We start from the raw sequence: 22,720 nt of genomic DNA, 5'->3' as shown, positions 1-22,720 counted from the left end.
GAGCGCCGGTTGCGCTCTCCTTCAGGAGGGGAGGGGTTCGGTACGGCCCTCCTCTGTGTGCAGGGCTGCCGGGCTTTATACCCTGCAGCCCGCACTCCCGGGCCGCCACGCCTGCGCTGTGCGCGAGCGCCTAGTCAGGACACGTGGGCCGGCGCGGCGATATGACATCACCGCGCCAGCCCGCGCATCCCTGTACGCGCACAGCGGGGCCGCGCTTCGAGCAGACAGGCGGGAGAAGCCTTTGATCTCCCGCCTGCAGCACCTGGCATTCCGGACAGCGCGATAGTAATCGCACTTTCGGAATGTGCATAATGGAAGGAGGGGAGGTTTCTCCTTCTCTTCCAACATGCATAATCATCTCCAGCGGCGCTGGAGATAATTAGAACCAAGGCCTCAGATTCTGTTGAATCTGAGCTCTTTGTATCCATCAGGATGACCGGACCCTAGTCCGGTCATTCTGATGCAATTAGCCAGATTGCATCGGTGTGAATGCTTGGGGCCCATTCACACCGATGCACCTGGTTATAGCCTATGGAGATGGGGAGGGATATATTATATATATATATAATATACATGTGTATGGATGCTTGGGGCACATCCATACACATGTATACATTGATCATACATCAGGGGGCATATATGTTATGAAGGGGGATGTAAGGGGACATAGTTTCATCCTATAAGGGGGCACAGCCCCTATACTATAAGAGGGCAGAGCCTCTACACTATAAGGGAGCACAGCCCCTATCTTATAAGGGGGCACAGATCTCCCACAGGGGCCACCATGAGCCCCTGTGGGCCACCAAGGGCAGATGTGCGCAGATGCTTGGCACATCTGCGCACATCACCCTATAGAGTGACCATTAATGCATGCATATATATCATATATGCACGCACGTGTTTACATGCATATATGTATATATATGCATGTGTCTCAACCCTTCCTCAACATGCTCGTTTTTGCAGGAAGTGTTGACGTTTTTATTGTTACAATTTATGGGTGCATATGATTTTTTGATCATTCATTATTACACTTTATTACACACAGAGTTCACTTGAGGGGTTAGATAATGTTAAATTTTTATAGAGCAGATCGTTATGGATGTGGCAATACCTAATATGTATTCTTTTTCTTATTTATTTAAGTTTTTACACAATAATATCATTTTTTAAACCAAAAAAATTATGTTTTAGTATCGTCATAGTCTGAGAGCCATAGCTTTTTATTTTTTGACCGATTGTCTTAGTTAGGATCTTAATTTTTGTGGGATGAGGTGACGGTTTAATCGGTACTATGTTGGGGGGCATATGGCTTTTTGATCACTTGGTCAAAATTTGCTTTTTTGGTACTGTTTTTATTTTACATTTTTTTACGGTGTTCACCTGAGGGGTTAGGTCTTGTGATATTTTTATAGAGCTGGTTGTTATGGACGCGGCAATACCTAATATGTATTCTTTTTTATTTATTTAACTTTAACACAATAATAGCTTATTTGAAACAAAAAATGATATTTTAGTGTCTACATGTTCTGAGAGCTATAGTTATTATTTTTTTTTTTTCGAGTGATTTTCTTATGTAGGGGCTCATTTTTAGCAGGATGAGGTGATGGTTTCATAGGTAGCATTTTGTAGGAGATACGCCTTTTTGATCGCTTGGTGTTGCACCTTTTGTGATGTAAGGTGACAAAAATGGCTTTTTTGACAGTTTTTATTTTTATGTTTTTTATGTTGTTTATCGGACGGGGTGACAGTCGTTACAGATGCGGTAATACCTAATACAGTATGTGTGTTTTTACCTTTTCTTCTATATTTTTATTATAAAATTAGTGGAAAGGGGTATTTTTTTCTTTTTTACTTGAAACTTAATTTTTTTGATTAAAAACTAATTTTGTTGCTTTTTTTAGAACTTTTTTTCTGTCCCACGCTGGTGATTCAACTTTTGAGGGTCTGATCCCCTCTGCAATGCATTACAATACATTTGTATTGTAATCCATTGTCTGTTAGTGTATTACACAGTGTAATACACTAACAGGTTGCCTAGGAGACCCAGCCTGGGGCTGGATCTCCTCGGCTCCCATAGAAGGCAGGTCCCGATACCGTGCAAAGCATTGGGAAGCCTGTGCATGGCATCAGGCTGCCTTGTCACCCATCGGGTCCCAGCCACAGCAGCGCGGATAACCCGATTGTCTCCTTCACCTGCCGCAAACCCCTTCTATGCTGCGGTCAGCGCTGACTGCAGCATAGAAGGGGTTAATTTGCTGGCATTGGCTTATATATCAATGCCGGAGTATATAGCAGGGGCTCAGCTATCAGGGACATCTGTGCACTGGCAGTAATGGGGCACGCACCGCTCCGATGCCCGCCCGATCATCATAGTGTAATAATACGTCAAAATGTGGCAAGTCACTTGCCGTCATGACATAGTATTACGTCATATGTCGGGAAGGGGTTAATCTTGTGATACTCTCCAATACCTCCGCTGTCTTGCCTAAATATAGAGACATCAGGAAATTTGTTTCTTTATCTAGTATAATTCCTGTTTCATTATGCTGAGCAGTGTCTCATTGGTATTCACCTTCAAGGCACTAGCATACAGTAAATTCTAACAAATGTATTCATTTGATCAAAATAGAGTAGACTAGCTGCCAAGACCTGGAGATGTGCCATCTTGTTTTGGACAGTTTTCAGTTAGATGCTCAAATAGCTAGATCATAAGGGAAGCCAAGCATATACAGTCTTGTCTGGAGATCTGAAATTGAGTTTGGTAATTCTGGGCAAATAATGATACTAATAAAATATAACCATTAGAACTATAACAAAATAAATGATGCAGAAATTGAATATTGATATCAATGCAATTTAGAGACATATATACAATACAACTGTTAGAACACAAGTTTACATAGCTTTGTTAATTTGCACGATATCACAGTGACATTTAGAAAAGAGTTAGTTAAATTCATATTAGAAAATCATTTTAGGGTATGAAAATAAAATTAAAAGATATGTCTTTTGTAGGCTGTGCATGTTCTTATTTGTATACTTTAAATCTATAGATATAGAAACAGCCTCATATACTCTTATTATAAAATAATTACTCAACTTGAGAGGTTTATGCTGGACAAATCAGACTGATTTCTTTGGCTCACTGATGATATTAATTATCAAATAGATTCTTATGAGAACAAAAGGCAGCTCAAAACAACTTGTCTAAAGAGTGAAGTAGTTGTATGACAATGGCTTTCTAAAAGAGGATGGTTGAATATGCATAGACTAATGAATCCTGTAAAAGCTCATTTTAATACTTCTCTAGAGTAGATTTGCGTATTAGTATGTATGTGATAATCAGCATCTTAAAATGAATCAGAAATATAATTTTTGGATAAAAAAAATAAAATAAGAGAGAGCAAATAATAAAAATGGTATCAACTCTTTTTTAGATATGACAAGTATAAAGAGATCCCTGGGTTAAGAAGAATAAGAACTAAGCAATATGGTAATGAGTTGATTGCTATGGTTAATTACTTACAGACTGAGTATCATGGTGATTCTTTAAATATCATACAGTTGGAAGGTTTGCTAATTAAACTTCCAAGAGACAATGAATATTGCCAAATGTTATCAAGGCAAATTAGTAGTAAAAAAAATAAAAAAATAATATACTGTATAAAATAATTGGTCACATCAGTATATCACCACTCTGACCTCAAAATAAAGGTTTCACCTGATATATATATATATATATATATATATATATATATATATAACACAGAAAATCTGCAGCACTCCTTGAAGTAAAAAATGTGCAGTTTATTCACACATGTCAGAAAAAGACAACGTTTCGGTTCTCTCACAGAACCTTTCTCAAGTCAAGTGAACATAAAGTGCATACGTGCATATATAAATACATCTTCACATCGTGACCAATTAGTTCATCAACCAATGCAGTCATAGTGCACTCCCCTGCCAGGGTAAGCTACAATTCATATAATTAACTCCACATGTTAACATACGCACCAGTTAATCTCAGTGCATATCAGTGATATTCTCAGTAGTGATTAATCATCGTAAGTGTACAAAAGTGCATATAAAAATAAACAGTGCAATTAAAAACCTAACTGTAATACCTTGCCGGGAATTTATGAGGAGAAGTACTGTACACGGAGAAGGCGTCTTTTACTTGTGTGGAGCCGCGCCACTCTTCCGTGTCTGCTGCTCCTTAGTGCGCATGTGTCAGTCCCTCTTCCCTTGTGACGCAGTACATAACCATTTTACGTCACCCCTGGGCGGAGACCCAACGTGATCACGCCCGATCGACTGTACCAGCGTCCATCGCGCACATCATACATGCGCCAGTGCGCTGCACTAGTCGTCCGCGCCCCATCACTGGTCTAAATCCGCCATTTTTAGTTAGGGCAATCATTTGGGCAATGCTTTACACCTCTATTTCTCCTAATAGTTCCTCTTCATACTTACTACCCGGCATAGGCAAAAGTCTAGATAGCAATTTAAACAATATATACATATAGATATGTCATATATTTAACATGAACATATCACTGTAGCTTCTATTAAATCCACCATATACAATATACAGAATACGTCAGATCACACGCCCTATGGACAGGATATTAGCGAACCATTCCTCCTGTAACCCTAAATTCGACATTTAGCCCTTTGGGTTTCAGTGTATCTAACCGGAAAATCCACCTAAGCTCAGTTTTCTTTAATATATTCAATCGATCTCCTCCTCTATCTAAAGGTTTAACATGATCTATGATTATAAATCTCAGATCACTTTCCTTATGATTTTTTTCCACAAAATGTTTTGACACGGGCAAATCCCTTCTTTTATTCCTAATGGATTGTCTATGGTTATTCAACCTAGTCTTTAGATCACACGTGGTTTCACCAACGTAGAGCTGTTTGCAAGGGCACCATAATACATATATCACCCATGACGAATCACAGGTGAGATAATGCCTTATATTAAAGATCTCTCCCGTGTCTGGATGTGCGAACACTGATCCCTTCACCATCAGCTTGCAGTTCACACATCCCAGACACGGGAAAGAGCCCGTGCGCCTTGTCTTAAGAAACGTCTGTCTTAATTGACCCTTTTCAGGCACTCTGGAGTGTACAACCTTATCCCTGATGTTCCCTGCTCTTTTATATGCCATCATAGGCGGTTTTTTAAAAACAGCGACATTGGGGTGACCACTACTTAGTAGTCCCCAATGTCGCCTCACTATCCTTTCGATGCTTGGACTCAACTCACTATATGATGATACAAAAGGCAATCTATCAATCGCCTGTCTTTGTTTAGAGGTCAGCAACTCCTCCCTGGGGGTTGCTTTTGCTCTATCAGCATGTTTTTTCACTAGCCTTCTAGGATACCCCCTGTCTATGAAGGATTGTTCCATATTATTCATTGCTACATTCATATTCTCATCTTTATCAACTATTCTCCGTACTCGAAGCATTTGACTGAACGGCAGAGAATCCACCATCCTTCTTGGGTGCCCACTCGTAAAATGCAATAATGTGTTCTTATCTGTGGATTTGATGTTCAAATCCATATGTACCTGGTCATCCTCGATGTATACTTGGGTGTCCAAGTACTGCACCCGGTCAACCGATGCCGTTAACGTAAATTGGATCTCCCGGTCAAGAGAGTTCAAAAATACGTGAAAGTCCATCAGTTGTTCCATGTTGCCAACCCAAATGAGGAAGATATCGTCTATGTACCTTCACCACGTCAAAACCTGGTTGAAGTGGGGAGATACATAGACAAGACGTTCCTCAAATGACCGCACAAAAATATTTGCATAAGTGGGCGCGGCATTGGACCCCATTGCCGCGCCCATTGTCTGCAAGTAAAACTGTCCCTCGAACACAAAATAGTTGTTCCTCAAAGACAGCTCCAACAGTGTCAATATAAACTGACGTGCTGGAGTGGAGTAATCCGAATGTCGCAACATCTCCGCTACAGCCGCCAGACCCTTGCCATGGTTAATCGAGGTGTACAATGACACTATGTCAAAAGATGCCAAAATCGCCCCCTTTGGGACCCGCATTCCTTTAATTTTGGTGATGAAGTCTCCGGTATCCCTAATGTATGACTTAGCACCCATAGCATACTCTCTCAGTACTTTATCCAAAAACACATTTATATTTGATAAAATCGAATTCCTACCTGAAATTATTGGCCGCCCCGGGGGGTCGACCAACCTTTTGTGTATTTTGTGTTCCAGGAACAGTTTTACTTGCAGACGATGGGCGCGGCAATTGGGTCCAATGCCGCGCCCACTTATGCAAATATTTTTGTGCGGTCATTTGAGGAACGTCTTGTCTATGTATCTCCCCACTTCAACCAGGTTTTGACGTGGTGGAGGTACATAGACGATATCTTCCTCATTTGGGTTGGCACCATGGAACAACTTATGGACTTTCACGTATTTTTGAACTCTCTTGACCGGGAGATCAAATTTACGTTAACGGCATCGGTTGACCGGGTGCAGTACTTGGATACCCAAGTATACATCGAGGATGACCAGGTACATATGGATTTGAACATCAAATCCACAGATAAGAACACATTATTGCATTTTACGAGTGGGCACCCAAGAAGGATGGTGGATTCTCTGCCGTTCAGTCAAATGCTTCGAGTATGGAGAATAGTTGATAAAGATGAGAATATGAATGTAGCAATGAATAATATGGAACAATCCTTCATAGACAGGGGGTATCCTAGAAGGCTAGTGAAAAAACATGCTGATAGAGCAAAAGCAACCCCCAGGGAGGAGTTGCTGACCTCTAAACAAAGACAGGCGATTGATAGATTGCCTTTTGTATCATCATATAGTGAGTTGAGTCCAAGCATCGAAAGGATAGTGAGGCGACATTGGGGACTACTAAGTAGTGGTCACCCCAATGTCGCTGTTTTTAAAAAACCGCCTATGATGGCATATAAAAGAGCAGGGAACATCAGGGATAAGGTTGTACACTCCAGAGTGCCTGAAAAGGGTCAATTAAGACAGACGTTTCTTAAGACAAGGCGCACGGGCTCTTTCCCGTGTCTGGGATGTGTGAACTGCAAGCTGATGGTGAAGGGATCAGTGTTCGCACATCCAGACACGGGAGAGATCTTTAATATAAGGCATTATCTCACCTGTGATTCGTCATGGGTGATATATGTATTATGGTGCCCTTGCAAACAGCTCTACGTTGGTGAAACCACGTGTGATCTAAAGACTAGGTTGAATAACCATAGACAATCCATTAGGAATAAAAGAAGGGATTTGCCCGTGTCAAAACATTTTGTGGAAAAAAATCATAAGGAAAGTGATCTGAGATTTATGATCATAGATCATGTTAAACCTTTAGATAGAGGAGGAGATCGATTGAATATATTAAAGAAAACTGAGCTTAGGTCGATTTTCCGGTTAGATACACTGAAACCCAAAGGGCTAAATGTCGAATTTAGGGTTACAGGAGGAATGGTTAGCTAATATCCTGTCCATAGGGCGTGTGATCTGACGTATTCTGTATATTGTATATGGTGGATTTAATAGAAGCTACAGTGATATGTTCATGTTAAATATATGACATACAGTACAGACCAAAAGTTTGGACACACCTTCTCATTCAAAGAGTTTTCTTTATTTTCATGACTATGAAAATTGTAGATTCAAACTGAAGGCATCAAAACTATGAATTAACACATGTGGAATTATATACATAACAAAAAAGTGTGAAACAACTGAAAATATGTCATATTCTAGGTTCTTCAAAGTAGCCACCTTTTGCTTTGATTACTGCTTTGCACACTCTTGGCATTCTCTTGATGAGCTTCAAGAGGTAGTCAACTGAAATGGTTTTCACTTCACAGGTGTGCCCTGTCAGGTTTAATAAGTGGGATTTCTTGCCTTATAAATGGGGTTGGGACCATCAGTTGCGTTGAGGAGAAGTCAGGTGGATACACAGCAGATAGTCCTACTGAATAAACTGTTAGAATTTGTATTATGGCAAGAAAAAGCAGCTAAGTAAAGAAAAACGAGTGGCCATCATTACTTTAAGAAATGAAGGTCAGTCAGTCCGAAAAATTGGGAAAACTTTGAAAGTGTCCCCAAGTGCAGTCACAAAAACCATCAAGCGCTACAAAGAAACTGGCTCACATGCAGACCGCTCCAGGAAAGGAAGACCAAGAGTCAACTCTGCTGCGGAGGATAAGTTCATCCGAGTCACCAGACTCAGAAATCGCAGGTTAACAGCAGCTCAGATTAGAGACCAGGTCAATGCCACACAGAGTTCTAGCAGCAGACACATCTCTAGAACAACTGTTAAGAGGAGACTGTGTGAATCAGGCCTTCATGGTAGAATATCTGCTAGGAAACCACTGCTAAGGACAGGCAACAAGCAGAAGAGACTTGTTTGGGCTAAAGAACACAAGGAATGGACATTAGACCAGTGGAAATCTGTGCTTTGGTCTGATGAGTCCAAATTTGAGATTTTTGGTTCCAACCACCGTGTCTTTGTGAGACACAGAAAAGGTGAACGGATGGACTCTACATGCCTGGTTCCCACCGTGAAGCATGTAAGAGGAGGTGTGATGGTGTGGGGGTGCTTTGCTGGTGACACTGTTGGGGATTTATTCAAAATTGAAGGCATACTGAACCAGCAAGGCTACCACAGCATCTTGCAGCGGCATGCTATTCCATCCGGTTTGCGTTTAGTTGGACCATCATTTATTTTTCAACAGGACAATGACCCCAAACACACCTCCAGGCTGTGTAAGGGCTATTTGACCACGAAGGAGAGTGATGGGGTGCTACGCCAGATGACCTGGCCTCCACAGTCACCGGACCTGAACCCAATCGAGATGGTTTGGGGTGAGCTGGACCGCAGAGTGAAGGCAAAAGGGCCAACAAGTGCTAAGCATCTCTGGGAACTCCTTCAAGACTGTTGGAAGACCATTTCAGGTGACTACCTCTTGAAGCTCATCAAGAGAATGCCAAGAGCGTGCAAAGCAGTAATCAAAGCAAAAGGTGGCTACTTTGAAGAACCTAGAATATGACATATTTTCAGTTGTTTCACACTTTTTTGTTATGTATATAATTCCACATGTGTTAATTCATAGTTTTGATGCCTTCAGTGTGAATCTACAATTTTCATAGTCATGAAAATAAAGAAAACTCTTTGAATGAGAAGGTGTGTCCAAACTTTTGGTCTGTACTGTATATATATGTATATATTGTTTAAATTGCTATCTAGACTTTTGCCTATGCCGGGTAGTAAGTATGAAGAGGAACTATTAGGAGAAATAGAGGTGTAAAGCATTGCCCAATTGATTGCCCTAACTAAAAATGGCGGATTTAGACCAGTGATGGGGTGCGGGCGACTAGTGCAGCGCACTGGCGCATGTATGATGTGCGCAATGGACGCTGGTACAGTCGATCGGGCGTGATCACGTTGGGTCTCCGCCCAGGGGTGATGTAAAATGGTTATGTACTGCGTCACAAGAGAAGAGGGACTGACACATGCGCACTAAGGAGCAGCAGACACGGAAGAGTGGCGCGGCTCCACACAAGTAAAAGACGCCTTCTCCGTGTACTTCTCCTCATAAATTCCCGGCAAGGTATTACAGTTAGGTTTTTAATTGCACTGTTTATTTTTATATGCACTTTTGTACACTTACGATGATTAATCACTACTGAGAATATCACTGATATGCACTGAGATTAACTGGTGCGTATGTTAACATGTAAAGTTAATTATATGAATTATAGCATACCCTGGCAGAGGAGTGCACTATGACTGCATTGGTTGATGAACTAATTGGTCACGATGTGAAGATGTATTTATATATGCACGTATGCACTTTATGTTCACTTGACTTGAGAAAGGTTCTGTGAGAGAACCGAAACGTTGTATTTTTCTGACATGTGTGAATAAACTGCACATTTTTTACTTCAAGGAGTGCTGCGGATTTTCTGTGTTGTTTATCCTGTCCTGTATTGGGGGACCACCGCGGGCACCTGCACAGCTACAGCTGTTCATTAAGGAGTGCTGCCTGACCCTTTCTATGGATCTATATATATATATATATATAGGAAGAGAAATCAAGGCAGCACTCCCGGTAGTAAAGTACGGGTGCCAGCGGCAAGAAACACCTTACCAAGGTGTACAATGTAGGATAAAGAAAGACGCCGCAGCACGTCCGTTTGGTGAAATAAGTGGGACCCTTTATTCACCTGTGCGACGTTTCGGTCCGCTTACTGGGACCATTCTCAAGCAATACGTATTGCTTGAGAATGGTCCCAGTAAGCGGACCGAAACGTCGCACAGGTGAATAAAGGGTCCCACTTATTTCACCAAACGGACGTGCTGCGGTGTCTTTCTTTATCCTATATATATATATATATATATATATATATATACATACAGTACAGACCAAAAGTTTGGACACACCTTCTCATTCAAAGAGTTTTCTTTATTTTCATGACTATGAAAATTGTAGATTCACACTGAAGGCATCAAAACTATGGATTAACACATGTGGAATTATATACATAACAAACAAGTGTGAAACAACTGAAAATATGTCATATTCTAGGTTCTTCAAAGTAGCCACCTTTTGCTTTGATTACTGCTTTGCACACTCTTGGCATTATCTTGATGAGCTTCAAGAGGTAGTCCCCTGAAATGGTTTTCACTTCACAGGTGTGCCCTGTCAGGTTTAATAAGTGGGATTTCTTGCCTTATAAATGGGGTTAGGACCATCAGTGGCGTTGAGGAGAAGTCAGGTGGATACACAGCTGATAGTCCTACTGAATAGATTGTTAGAATTTGTATTATGGCAAGAAAAAAGCCGCTAAGTAAAGAAAAACGAGTGGCCATCATTACTTTAAGAAATGAAGCTCAGTCAGTCAGCCGAAAAATTGGGAAAACTTTGAAAGTAAGGGCTATTTGACCATGAAGGAGAGTGATGGGGTGCTGCGCCAGATGACCTGGCCTCCACAGTCGCCGGACCTGAACCCAATCGAGATGGTTTGGGGTGAGCTGGACCGCAGAGTGAAGGCAAAAGGGCCAACAAGTGCTAAGCATCTCTGGGAACTCCTTCAAGACTGTTGGAAGAACATTTCAGGGGACTACCTCTTGAAGCTCATCAAGAGAATGCCAAGAGTGTGCAAAGCAGTAATTAAAGCAAAAGGTGGCTACTTTGAAGAACCTAGAATATGACATATTTTCAGTTGTTTCACACTTGTTTGTTATGTATATAATTCCACATGTGTTAATTCATAGTTTTGATGCCTTCATAGTCATGAAAATAAAGAAAACTCTTTGAATGAGAAGGTGTGTCCAAACTTTTGGTCTGTACTGTATATATATATATATATATATACAAAAAAAAACAAAAAAAATGGCAGCACAGACAAAAAGACAGCAAAACAGCAACAGGTGGGTGCAAAGCCCAATGGGAATAAGCAATTACCCACAATATAAAAATCTAAAAGAGGCAGCACTCAAAAGTAAAAAAGAAAGAACTTTTATTCACCCAAGTGTTACAGCGATGTTTCAGCTCAACAATAGAGCCAGATACAGGGCAACATAGTCGCCCTGTTTCTGGCTTTATTGTTCTATTGTTGAGCTGAAAGTTCGCTGTACCACTAAATAAAAGTTATTTCTTTTTTAATCTGGAGTGCTGCCCTCTTTTTGATATATATGGCTAGGCTAGGTAATTATGCGCTCGTGACTGCCTCGATGTCCCTCTCTTTTTGTTTTGTATTGATTTCCACTGTGTCACCATGGTTACAGGCACGCCCCCTTGACGCCTCGGCAGTGTGCCCGGTCATGTGTCTTTTCTTTCCCTCCCCCCGCCGCCGCTATGTTCACTGTGCGCTCCACTGGGCGAAGTTGCGTTCCAGGGTGCGTGCGTGATGACGCGACGACGTGGGGAGGTGGACGGATGACGCATGGCGCGGCGCATGCGCCTGGCTGACGGAGGGACGCTGATGCCAACGCGCCGGGCTGATCAATGACGGTTAGTCCCAAAAAGTTTTTAAAGTTTAATATGATGCAGCTGCATCGAGTATTTGATTTTAACCCTTAATGGATGGAGCACTTTTTGTATTCACATATGTGTAATTAGAAGCTGTACACGAGGGATATTGATACAGCACATTGGAACACTATGTATGATATATATAGAACCTATTAAGTAGGTACTTCACTATTGAATATGTTACCACTTCTGTATAAAAAATTTTTGACATGTAGAATATGTTTACACAAATAGTCATGTGAGATGTGACGTTTTTGGGATCATGTGATTTTATTGTGCACATGTGGTTTCACTAATTGCACCAATTTGTATTGGATTGTGGGTATATAAACCCCACAGTGTAGCACTGTTGTAGCTTGACAAAGGCCTCATTGAGAAGGCAGAAACGTAGCTGGAATAAAGTTTGGGGTCGTCACCCTATCACCTAACAACTGGAAGTGCTGCCTCTTCATTCTTTGAATATATATCTTGGAGGACAAGCCAGCCTCTGTGAGGATTTCTTGCACCCAGAGCTCCACATCTGACTGTGCTGCTGCATTATTTGTGGTATAATATATATATATGTATATATATATGTTGTGGATATAAAAAGTCTATACACCCCTGTAAAAATGTCAGGTTTCTGTTCTGTAAAAATATAAGACAAAGATAGATCATTTCAGAACTTTTTCCACCTTTAATGTGACCTATAAACTGTACCACTCAATTGAAACTCAAACTGAAATCTTTTAGGTGGAGGGAAGAAAAAACAAAAACTAAAATAATGTGGTTACATAAGTGTGCACACCCTCTTATAACTGGGGATGTAGCTGTGTTCAGAATTAAGCAATCACATTCAAAATCATGTTAAATAGGAGTCAGCATACACCTGCCATCATTTTAAGTGCCTCTGATTAACCCCAAATAAAGTTCAGCTGCTCCAGTTGGTCTTTCCTGAAATTTTCTTAGTCAAATCCCACAGCAAAAGCCATGGTCCACAGAGAGCTTCCAAAGCATCAGAGGGATCTCATTGTTAAAAGGTATCAGTCAGGAGAAGGGTACAAAATAAATTCCAAGGCATTAGATATACCATGGAACACAGTGAAGACAGTCATCATCAAGTGGAGACAATATGGCACAACAGTGACATTACCACCAATTGATGAAAAGACGAGAAGAAAACTGGTCTGGGAAGCTACCAAGAGGCCTACAGCAACATTAAAGGAGCTGCAGGAATATCTGGCAAGTAATGGCTGTGTGGTACATGTGACAACAATCTCCTGTATGTCTGGGCTATCGGGTAGAGTGGCAAGATGAAAGCCTTTTCTTACGAAGAAAAACATCCAAGCCAGGCTACATTTTGCAAAAACAGATCTGAAGTCTCCCAAAAGCATGTGGGAAAAGGTGTTATGGTCTGATGAAACCAAGGTTGAACTTTTCGGCCATAATTTTAAAAGATATGTTTGGCTCAAAGACAACACTGCAGTGAAGCATGGTGGTGGCAGCATCATGCTTTGGGGCTGTTTTTTCTTCAGCTCGAACTGGGGCCTTAGTTAAGCTAGAGGGAATTATGAACAGTTCCAAATACCAGTCAATATTGGCACAAAACCTTCAGGCATCTTCTAGAAAGCTGAACATGAAGAGGAATTTCATCTTTTAGCATGATAACGACCCAAAGCATACATCCAAATAAACAAAGAAATGGCTTCACCAGAAGAAGATTAAAGTTTTGGAATGGCCCAGCCAGAGCCCAGACCTGAATCCGAGGAAATCTTACTTTGAAGGGCCTGTCCTCTTGTGCACTACATAGATGACTCACTGATTTGAATGCTGATTGAGTGATGGGAGTTCGATCAGGAGTACAATTTGTGATCAACATTTTGTCAATGGACCATTCCAGGTATAGATTGTCCAATACAGACAAATTTTTAATACACTTACTGTATGTCCATGAGCCTTAAAGGGGTTGCCAAGGATTTTACTATAGATGACTTATCCTCAGGATTATCAGAAATTAGATATCCTCTAATTTGCAGAGGTCCGACACCCCACGCAATCAGCTGCTCTGCAGTAGCTTCAGCGCTGTAAGACTGTGCATTGTGTAATGCGCAGAGATGAATACTGCAGCACTACTCCAATTAAGGTAAATAGGAGCAGTGATGCAGTAACCACCTCTATGCACTACACAATAGGGGAAATTTATCAATAATGGTGCAATTTGCGCTAACAAAATAGTAACCTTACAAATCAACAGTGGTAATTTATTTTGCCATATATATCAAAAGGCACACACCACTTTTAAAATTTGACTTTTTAAAATATAAACTTGATTATTCACCTATTTCTCTCTATTTGCAACCACTGATGAGCGGCAGGGGCAATATTCGAATTTGCGAAATTCCACAAATATTTGGGTGAATATTAGTCATATATTCACAAATTTAAGAATTCATGATCTCATTATTATTTTCTTGATTGCGAAAATTGGCAATCGGAAAATTTGCAATAAAAATTTGCAATGAAAATTGGCGATTAATACTACTCCTAAAGTCAAAGATATTGCAGCCTTCTCTTTGGCCCACAAGCAAGAAGCAGTGAGGTATCATGGGTACTGATGAAAAAAATCTAGAATATTAACAATTACAAAGATATAGCACTATATTCTAGATATTTACGAATTCTCGAAGTGCCAATATTCGTGATAAAATTCACGATTAGAATATTCACGATCAATACTATTTGCTAAATTTTAGCACCTACAGCATTAAAATGCAACTTTTTTAAACGAAAATGCTCCACTTCAGCCAACCGTACAAGACAGCACTTGAGACTTTTGAAACAAATTTCCGACTTTTGAAGCATATTTGCGACATTTCCACTGGGAAATTGTGACTTTTGTCTCAGACTTAACAAAAAGTCGCATCTTTATTCCATAAATGCGATTTTTTTACACAAAACACTACCACATAAGCTGGCTTAATTGTCTGCTACAATTTTTACTATTTCTGTCGATAAGAGGATGATAAATGAGGTGTAATATGCGCCAATTTGGCATCTCTGCTATTTATAACTCATTTTTGGCATGATGCATTCTTTATGGTGAAAATTCTGGAGAAAACAGTTGATATATTTGGTGCAAATCAAAACACCATTCTATTTGGTTTATTTTACGCCATAATTCTGGTGCAACATGCTTAGTAAATGTCCACCAATGTGTGGTGTTCCGGTGCAGAGGCTACTCAGAAACCGCTGATAGGCAGGGCTATCATTTTATGCAGCACATTAATATTTTCTTCACATTTCTCCAAACTTTTATGGAAGTCCCTTTGAAGTCCAAGAGACAGAAGACTAGCTTTTGTTCACCTTAGATTCTACTATAATATATAATAAAGTGATGCACTATCTTGCATATCTCCTACAGTGCCCAAAAGAAATTTTATCTTTGGGGTCATCTGAAGGCAATTGTCTATGCTGTGAAGATACGAGATGTGCAGCACCTGAAACTACAGATACTGGAAGCCTGTGCTAGCATTTCTCCTGCGGTGTTGCTATCAGTGTGTGAAGAGTGGGAGAAGAGGGTTGCATTGACAATCCAACACAATGGGCAGCACATTGAACACATTTTATAAGTGGTCAGAAACTTGTAAATAACTCATGAAAGAATAAAGTTATGTTAAAACCAAGCACACCATTGTTTTTCTTGTGAATTTCCCAATAAGTTTGATGTGTCACATGACCCTCTTCCTATTGAAAAAACAAAAGTTGGATTCAAAATGACCGACTTCAAAATGGCCGCCATGGTCACCACCCATCTTGAAAAGTTTCCCCCCTCACATACACTAATGTGCCACAAACAGGAAGTTAATATCACCAACCATTCCCATTTTATTAAGGTGTATGCATATAAATGGCCCACCCTGTACAATAAAATTATATAAGGAAAGATCTTTCTGTGATGGTAGTTTAGAGGAGAAAGTGTGTGGGTGGATTAAGGAAGATGCTGGCCCACAAGACACTATCCACAGGATGTAAAAGACAATTCAATTATACTAAACTTATAAAGTACATAAATAATAAATTAGACTGAATAGAGAATTGTTTGCATCTGTAAAGCAAATTATAATATTAGAAACAAATCCTCCATAAAAGTGGCAATAGTATTGTCTTACTAGGTACTGTGTTTTATTCCACACAAATAACAACTAAGCTTTTTCCACACCATTTCATACCATAAATACAATAAAATGCAACTATGAAAAATCAAACATTTTCAAAGTGATCAGTTTACCTTCTTTAGCAAAAGGATTCCCTCCCTTGTTTCTTTATCAGTGGATATGGTAAAAACACCATCTCCATTGACGATGGAGTACCTGATGTCAGCATTAAGTCCGATATCGGCATCATTAGCCTTGATTTTCCCGACAGCTGATCCGACTTGGGCTGATTCTGGAACATATAGTTGGTAATGTTCTGTGGAAATATTTGTGAAGGTATAATGATTATTATACATTTCTGAGAGAGGGACAGTGTACTCATCTTAAAAACGTGTAAAAATGGACTATTAATTTGATGCAAGGAATCATTCACAATTATGAAAGGACAAATAGTTATATATCGAGATATAACTCCAAGCTAGCAAGTTGTCCCTCCAACAACACAATAATATTAGAAAAAATATATATTGAAACAGGTTTTGGTACTTCAATGGGTACTATAGTTCTGGATATATATATATATATATATATATATATAAATATATAAATAAAGCTATAAAGCTTGAACCCCACAATATGCTTGAATAAAAAATATGGAAAGAGTCTTCCTTCATGAGACAGTCCCTTGAAATGGCTTATTACAAATAGGTGTGCCTGGTTTTGCAGCTCAGCCATATACTGTACAAGTGAATAAGACTAAAAGAACCCTTTTCTAATCTTACATCATCATTTTAATCCTATTATATTGGAAATCTTTGAAACTTTCCTATACATTTTGCTCTCTAATGCTGCATCTTTTTTTTAAAAAAAATTGTTGATTAAAACTATTCTTCTACAGATATAGTAAAGGCTATAGCTAGATAGGTAGCTGGTGGGAAATTCCTGGGTGCAGGGTGCACCAAAACAACTCTACCTTGGCCACTGCAGTCACATAAACTGTTTGTGTGGCAAACTGGACCTTTCCCACAGAGGATAGAAAGGCTAGCTAAGTTTTCCATATAGAGACTGAAAACAAACTTAGAGGGGTTGTCCACCCAAAATTTGAAAGAAAAGGCTCAGAATACTAAAAAAAATTAGAAAAAATCCTGCCACGGCTATTCTAATGCTTTCTGGGTCTTGTCCTTCCTGCTCCCTGTCAATGCAGTCACGTGGCCATTCAGAAAATTACTGGCCACAGTGATGACCCACTACAGCTAGTTATTGGCTAAACAGGTATATTTTGGGTTGACAGGAACCAGGATGTACAGAATCTAGCAGAGGCTCAAGAAAGTGCTGGAACTGGAGTGTTTATGGACTGGTCACCTGAATATTACAACTTTCATTATTTTAAAGCATTATGTGCATTTTTTAAATGAACGTGGGCCAGCAACTGCTTTAATACTTCTTACAGCTGAAAGATTACTACAATTGTTTAGACAATTCAGGCAATCCTCTGTGGGCTACATACTGTATATCCATAGCACAAATCTCCCTCCTGTCCTGATCAGAAGCAGTTTTTAGGCCCAGGAAAAAAAGAATAATGTTCAATTTACTGACACCAGACAGATCTATTAAGTCTATACTTTTTACAATAATTTTGCTTTATGGGCATAAAATCAAAATTTGACACTAATCTATGAAATTTACATGTAAACCACTAGGGAATGCAAGCAATACTCACAAGAAAATAAAGCTGTTTAAAAAGTGCTTAGAATTGAAAACTAATTTTCATGGAATAAACTTTTAAAATTTCTTAAGAAACTGAGTAATAGCACTGTGATTGAGACCAAGCAACACGTGAACAAGTACAGTGAGGACCCACAGTGTAAGGCAGACAGACAGGGTTTACTTAAACACAGAACTAAAACTGGAATTGCCTGAACACACAACAGGATGGGTACAAGCTGGAGCACAGACAGGAAAAAACATAGGTAACTCTCAATAGCACAAGACAATTTAGAACACCTTTACTGGTCACCAGGGAAGATTTGTAGGCACACACACTAGACGGAGAACGGACCATGGAAGTTGGTGGCCGGAGGACCACAGGTTTTTTGGAGTCCAGCCACCGCCAAGCGCTCTCCTTTTAGAAGTTAATGGGAGCACACAGTGCTTGCGTGGCAACCGCTCCCAATCATTTCTATAGGGCCAACAGAAATAGCCGAGCCACTGCCCAGCTATTTTTGGCGGCCCCATAGAAATGAATGGAGGGCGGCTGCACATGCGCAGTGCGCACTCCGCAACCTTCAGAAATCTGTTCTCGATGTAGGTGTGGGTCCTAGTGGAGAAACCCGCAGCTATCAGACAATGGGTGCATATCCTAGCGATATACCCCCAATGTCTAAGATAGGAATACCCCTTTAAGAAGACAGAGGCTGGTGCACAAGGAAGAAGTATGGAGAGAGCAGCATAGTGAGTGTCACAGCTACCACATTGGTGAAGCTTCATGTGTCTGGAAAAAATAAGGAGATCATTTTGTACTCTGAACTAAAATATGACAGATGAGGCAAGACCTTTTATCCTAATCTGCGTTCATAGATGTCTTTTTTGCTCTGTCAACTTTTATTGCATATTCATGATCTGTACAGAGATAGACATTTTATATTTTCAAGGCCATTAATAGTCAGATCAGGGAACAGGCATTTTATCTTTATGATATACAGGATATGAAATTACATATATTTCACTTTGTTCTAATTAAGTAAAATTATGAGTTCAGTTTGACCTATGAGTCATGAGTAATTATTAAACTAGGAAAGTAGTCCAAGTGATAGAAGCTATAAGTGAAGGGCTTATTTCTTTCTGATGTTTAATTGACAGAACCTCATTTTTAAATAGTTGACCTTAACCCTTTTGTGACGGGGGAGGGGGGGTGATTTGCACCTTTTTGACCAGAGCAAAACTTCACCATTTCACTGCATTCTAAAGGTGTCTTTTTTTCTGTCTAAAACCAATTTGTATTTTTTTCCAGAACACATGGGGTTTATTATTTAAAACTTTAGTGGAAATAATTTTATTTTGTACAAATGGTAGAAAACCAAAACACAAAAAGAAATTGTCTCATTTTTTCATACTATGTTTTAACATAGTTATTTTTTAAATTAATAGTATTTAGCCCAAAAAAATTAATCCTCTAATGAATCTCCTCTGCATAGTGATGTTGACTTTGTGTAGCATATAACATTACAATAGCACCAAAAACTAAAATTCGATTTTAGTTTTACATGGATTTGCCTCAATTAACTTTAGACACAGTCTCCTGCACAAGGATGATAATCATCCAAGTACAGAAATTTAGCAAAAGGGAACATGTGTACTTTTTTGAGAAATGGGAACATTGCTTTTCAATTTTTTCTACTAATGTTTTTTCTTTTCAAATGTTATTTATTTCAATTTATGGATTAACATTTTACTGTATTAATTAAGCCCCTTTTTTAACTATGGAAGCACAGTTTGTCAGAGAACACATTTTCTACATGTACCCTGCTGTTCCCATATTCAGATTATTGATAATGGTGATCTTATAGTAACTGCCCATAGATCTTAGGTTACCAGTAAACTGTATTAGATGTGCATGCAGAATGCAACTTCTCTGGATGACTCCAATACTTCTATGTATAGAGAACACATGTGATATGATCACAGACATCATGGGAATAGCTATCAACCACACAAATGAAGAAGCAACACTTCTGCATCAACAACACAGCTCTCAATATGTGCATTGCTTGCAGGCATTTTCTGTGACAAGGAATAAATTATTTCTGTTCCCTGCCATAGTACAGTATCAGGCTGTCAGTGGGAAAGCCTGATCTTCATGTTAGTCCTGTGTGCAAGAGCATGCAGAGCCATCCCATTTTCCTTTACTTTAAATGCTGTTGTCCAGAAGGGGTTAGAGTTTGGACCCAGAATACTGGCTGTTGGTTACAGCAATACCTGGCCTCAGCGGCAGCAGGACACCCACAGTAGTCTGGGATAGGAAGACTGTAAATATAGAGGCTTTGCACACTGATTAAGTGCATACTGCTGTATATTTATGTGCTGCCGTTGTGAAGAGGTTAAAAAACATCTATATTTTCTACTCTAGTAATCAAATACACATCTGTGTAATAGTGTACACCAGGAGTCTCAAACTTGGCCGGATATATGGCTGCATGTATTTCAAATACAATACAACATTAGTGCTAATCAGTTATTTCTTTGAACTATTAACAACACTACAGTGCAATAATAATACCACTAGGCTTACAGGACATTTTACAAGTGTACTCAATGTATTTTAACAATCCCATGTAAATGAGATCACTTCTCTCCCTTCAGCCGCTCAAACATACAGTCCAATGAAAATAACATGACTTCTCTCCCCTAAGGGACTCCAACATACAGTCCCATGTAAATACCATCACTTCCCTCTCTTCTGCCCCTCCAACACACAGTCCTACATAAATAACTTCACCTCCCTCCCTCCCTTCAGCTTCTCCAACATATAGTCCCATGTAAATAACATGACTTCCCTCCCCTAAGGGACTCCAACATACAGTCCCATGTAAATACCATCACTTCCCTCTCTTCTGCCCCTCTAACATACAGATCTATATAAATAACATCACTTCCCTCCCCTAAGGGACTCCAACATACAGTCCCATGTAAATACCATCACTTCCCTCTCTTCTGCCCCTCTAACATACAGAGCTATATAAATAACATCACTTCCCTCCATTCTCCCCCTTCAACATACAGACCCTTGTAAATAACATAATTTGACACCATTTAGTCACTTTAAAATACAGTCTTACATAAATGACATCACTCCCCTCCTTTCAGCCCCTGCAAAATACCATCCCATGTAAATAACATAATTCCCTTCACTTCAATCCTTCCAACGTAGTCCTGTGTAAATAACATATCTTCCCTCTTACTACAGCAACCTTCAAAATGAGTCCCAAGTAAAAAAAAACTAATTGCTGTTACCATCCGCATAACAACCTCCAGCAATGCAGTCCTCTCTCCACCAACAGGCCCTGAGGTTTCTCTTGTAATCTGGAGGCCCTGCCCATTAGACAATAAGACCCCATGGCATTATGCCTACAAGGAACAACTCCATTCCAGTCATGGCCATGGCTTATACCTGTACCGAGTTCCGGAGTTGTCCACCCCAGCAATTCACACAGTGAAAATTCTGTGCACTGCTGTGGTGGGTGCACTGGTGGCCCCAGAACTCGCAACAGGCACATACCGTACCATATGGAGGGACTATAGAAGCTGGGTGGCTCCAAAGAGGAGAATGAGAATCTGCAGAGGGGAAACAGTGGACTTGTGGGCCTTAAATAATTTCCCCAGGTGCCAAATGTGGCCCTAAGGCCACAAGTTTGAGACCTCTGGTAGAATATCTAATTAGAGACTTTAGTGAAATAGTGGAACCAATAAAAATATGCAATTAACCATATACTAGTAAACTAGAAGTGGTAATAGACAAATTGTGTTTCATTATTTTACATAGACACTAGAACCACTCGTATTCAGCTGCAGCAACACTTTTTGCAAAAATGAGAACAGATATATTGGTTTCCACCTCTGAATTATCTTCTCAAAAAATTATCAGCACTGTCAATTTGTCAGCATATCCATGCAATCACAAAGAAATTAGAAAAAAGTAATTCAAATGTAAAAACAGTTATAGCCACCATAGCCAATCTCTTTAACGAAGATCATTGCTATTTTTTTCTATCTTTGGTAAATTGTAATAATTTCATTTTTAATGAAACTTTTTTTTTAATATTCCACTCTAGGCAGCACATGCTATTGGTATAAATGCAGTAGTTCTTATAGCATTTACAGGGAGTGCAGAATTATTAGGCAAGTTGTATTTTTGAGGATTAATTTTATTATTGATCAACAACCATGTTCTCAATGAACCCAAAAAACTCATTAATATCAAAGCTGAATATTTTTGGAAGTAGTTTTTAGTTTGTTTTTAGTTTTAGCTATTTTAGGGGGATATCTGTGTGTGCAAGTGACTATTACTGTGCATAATTATTAGGCAACTTAACAAAAAACAAATATATACCCATTTCAATTATTTATTTTTACCAGTGAAGCCAATATAACATCTCAACATTCACAAATATACATTTCTGACATTCAAAAACAAAACAAAAACAAATCAGTGACCAATATAGCCACCTTTCTTTGCAAGGACACTTAAAAGCCTGCCATCCATGGATTCTGTCAGTGTTTTGATCTGTTCACCATCAACATTGCGTGCAGCAGCAACCACAGCCTCCCAGACACTGTTCAGAGAGGTGTACTGTTTTCCCTCCTTGTAAATCTCACATTTGATGATGGACCACAGGTTCTCAATGGGGTTCAGATCAGGTGAACAAGGAGGCCATGTCATTAGATTTTCTTCTTTTATACCCTTTCTTGCCAGCCACGCTGTGGAGTACTTGGACGCGTGTGATGGAGCATTGTCCTGCATGAAAAT

The 22,720-nt window shown here is 39.6% G+C and overlaps 1 protein-coding gene across 2 annotated transcripts in view; it reads right to left on the bottom strand.

Annotated features, from left to right (window-relative positions):
- CDH18 (cadherin 18) overlaps positions 1 to 22,720 on the bottom strand; it is a 601,411-nt gene that overhangs the window by 223,047 nt on the left and 355,644 nt on the right. For both annotated transcript variants that reach the window (XM_040432520.1, XM_040432521.1), the window contains exon 5: positions 16,332 to 16,513. In XM_040432520.1, the coding sequence (XP_040288454.1) occupies positions 16,332 to 16,513 (182 nt within the window). The remainder of the gene's footprint in view (positions 1 to 16,331; positions 16,514 to 22,720) is intronic.

The sequence above is a fragment of the Bufo bufo genome, chromosome 5 (genome assembly GCF_905171765.1).
Source record: "Bufo bufo chromosome 5, aBufBuf1.1, whole genome shotgun sequence".
Classification (NCBI taxonomy): domain Eukaryota; kingdom Metazoa; phylum Chordata; class Amphibia; order Anura; family Bufonidae; genus Bufo; species Bufo bufo.
Note: the sequence above shows the minus strand (reverse complement) of the source record. Positions and strands in the feature narration are given on the sequence as shown.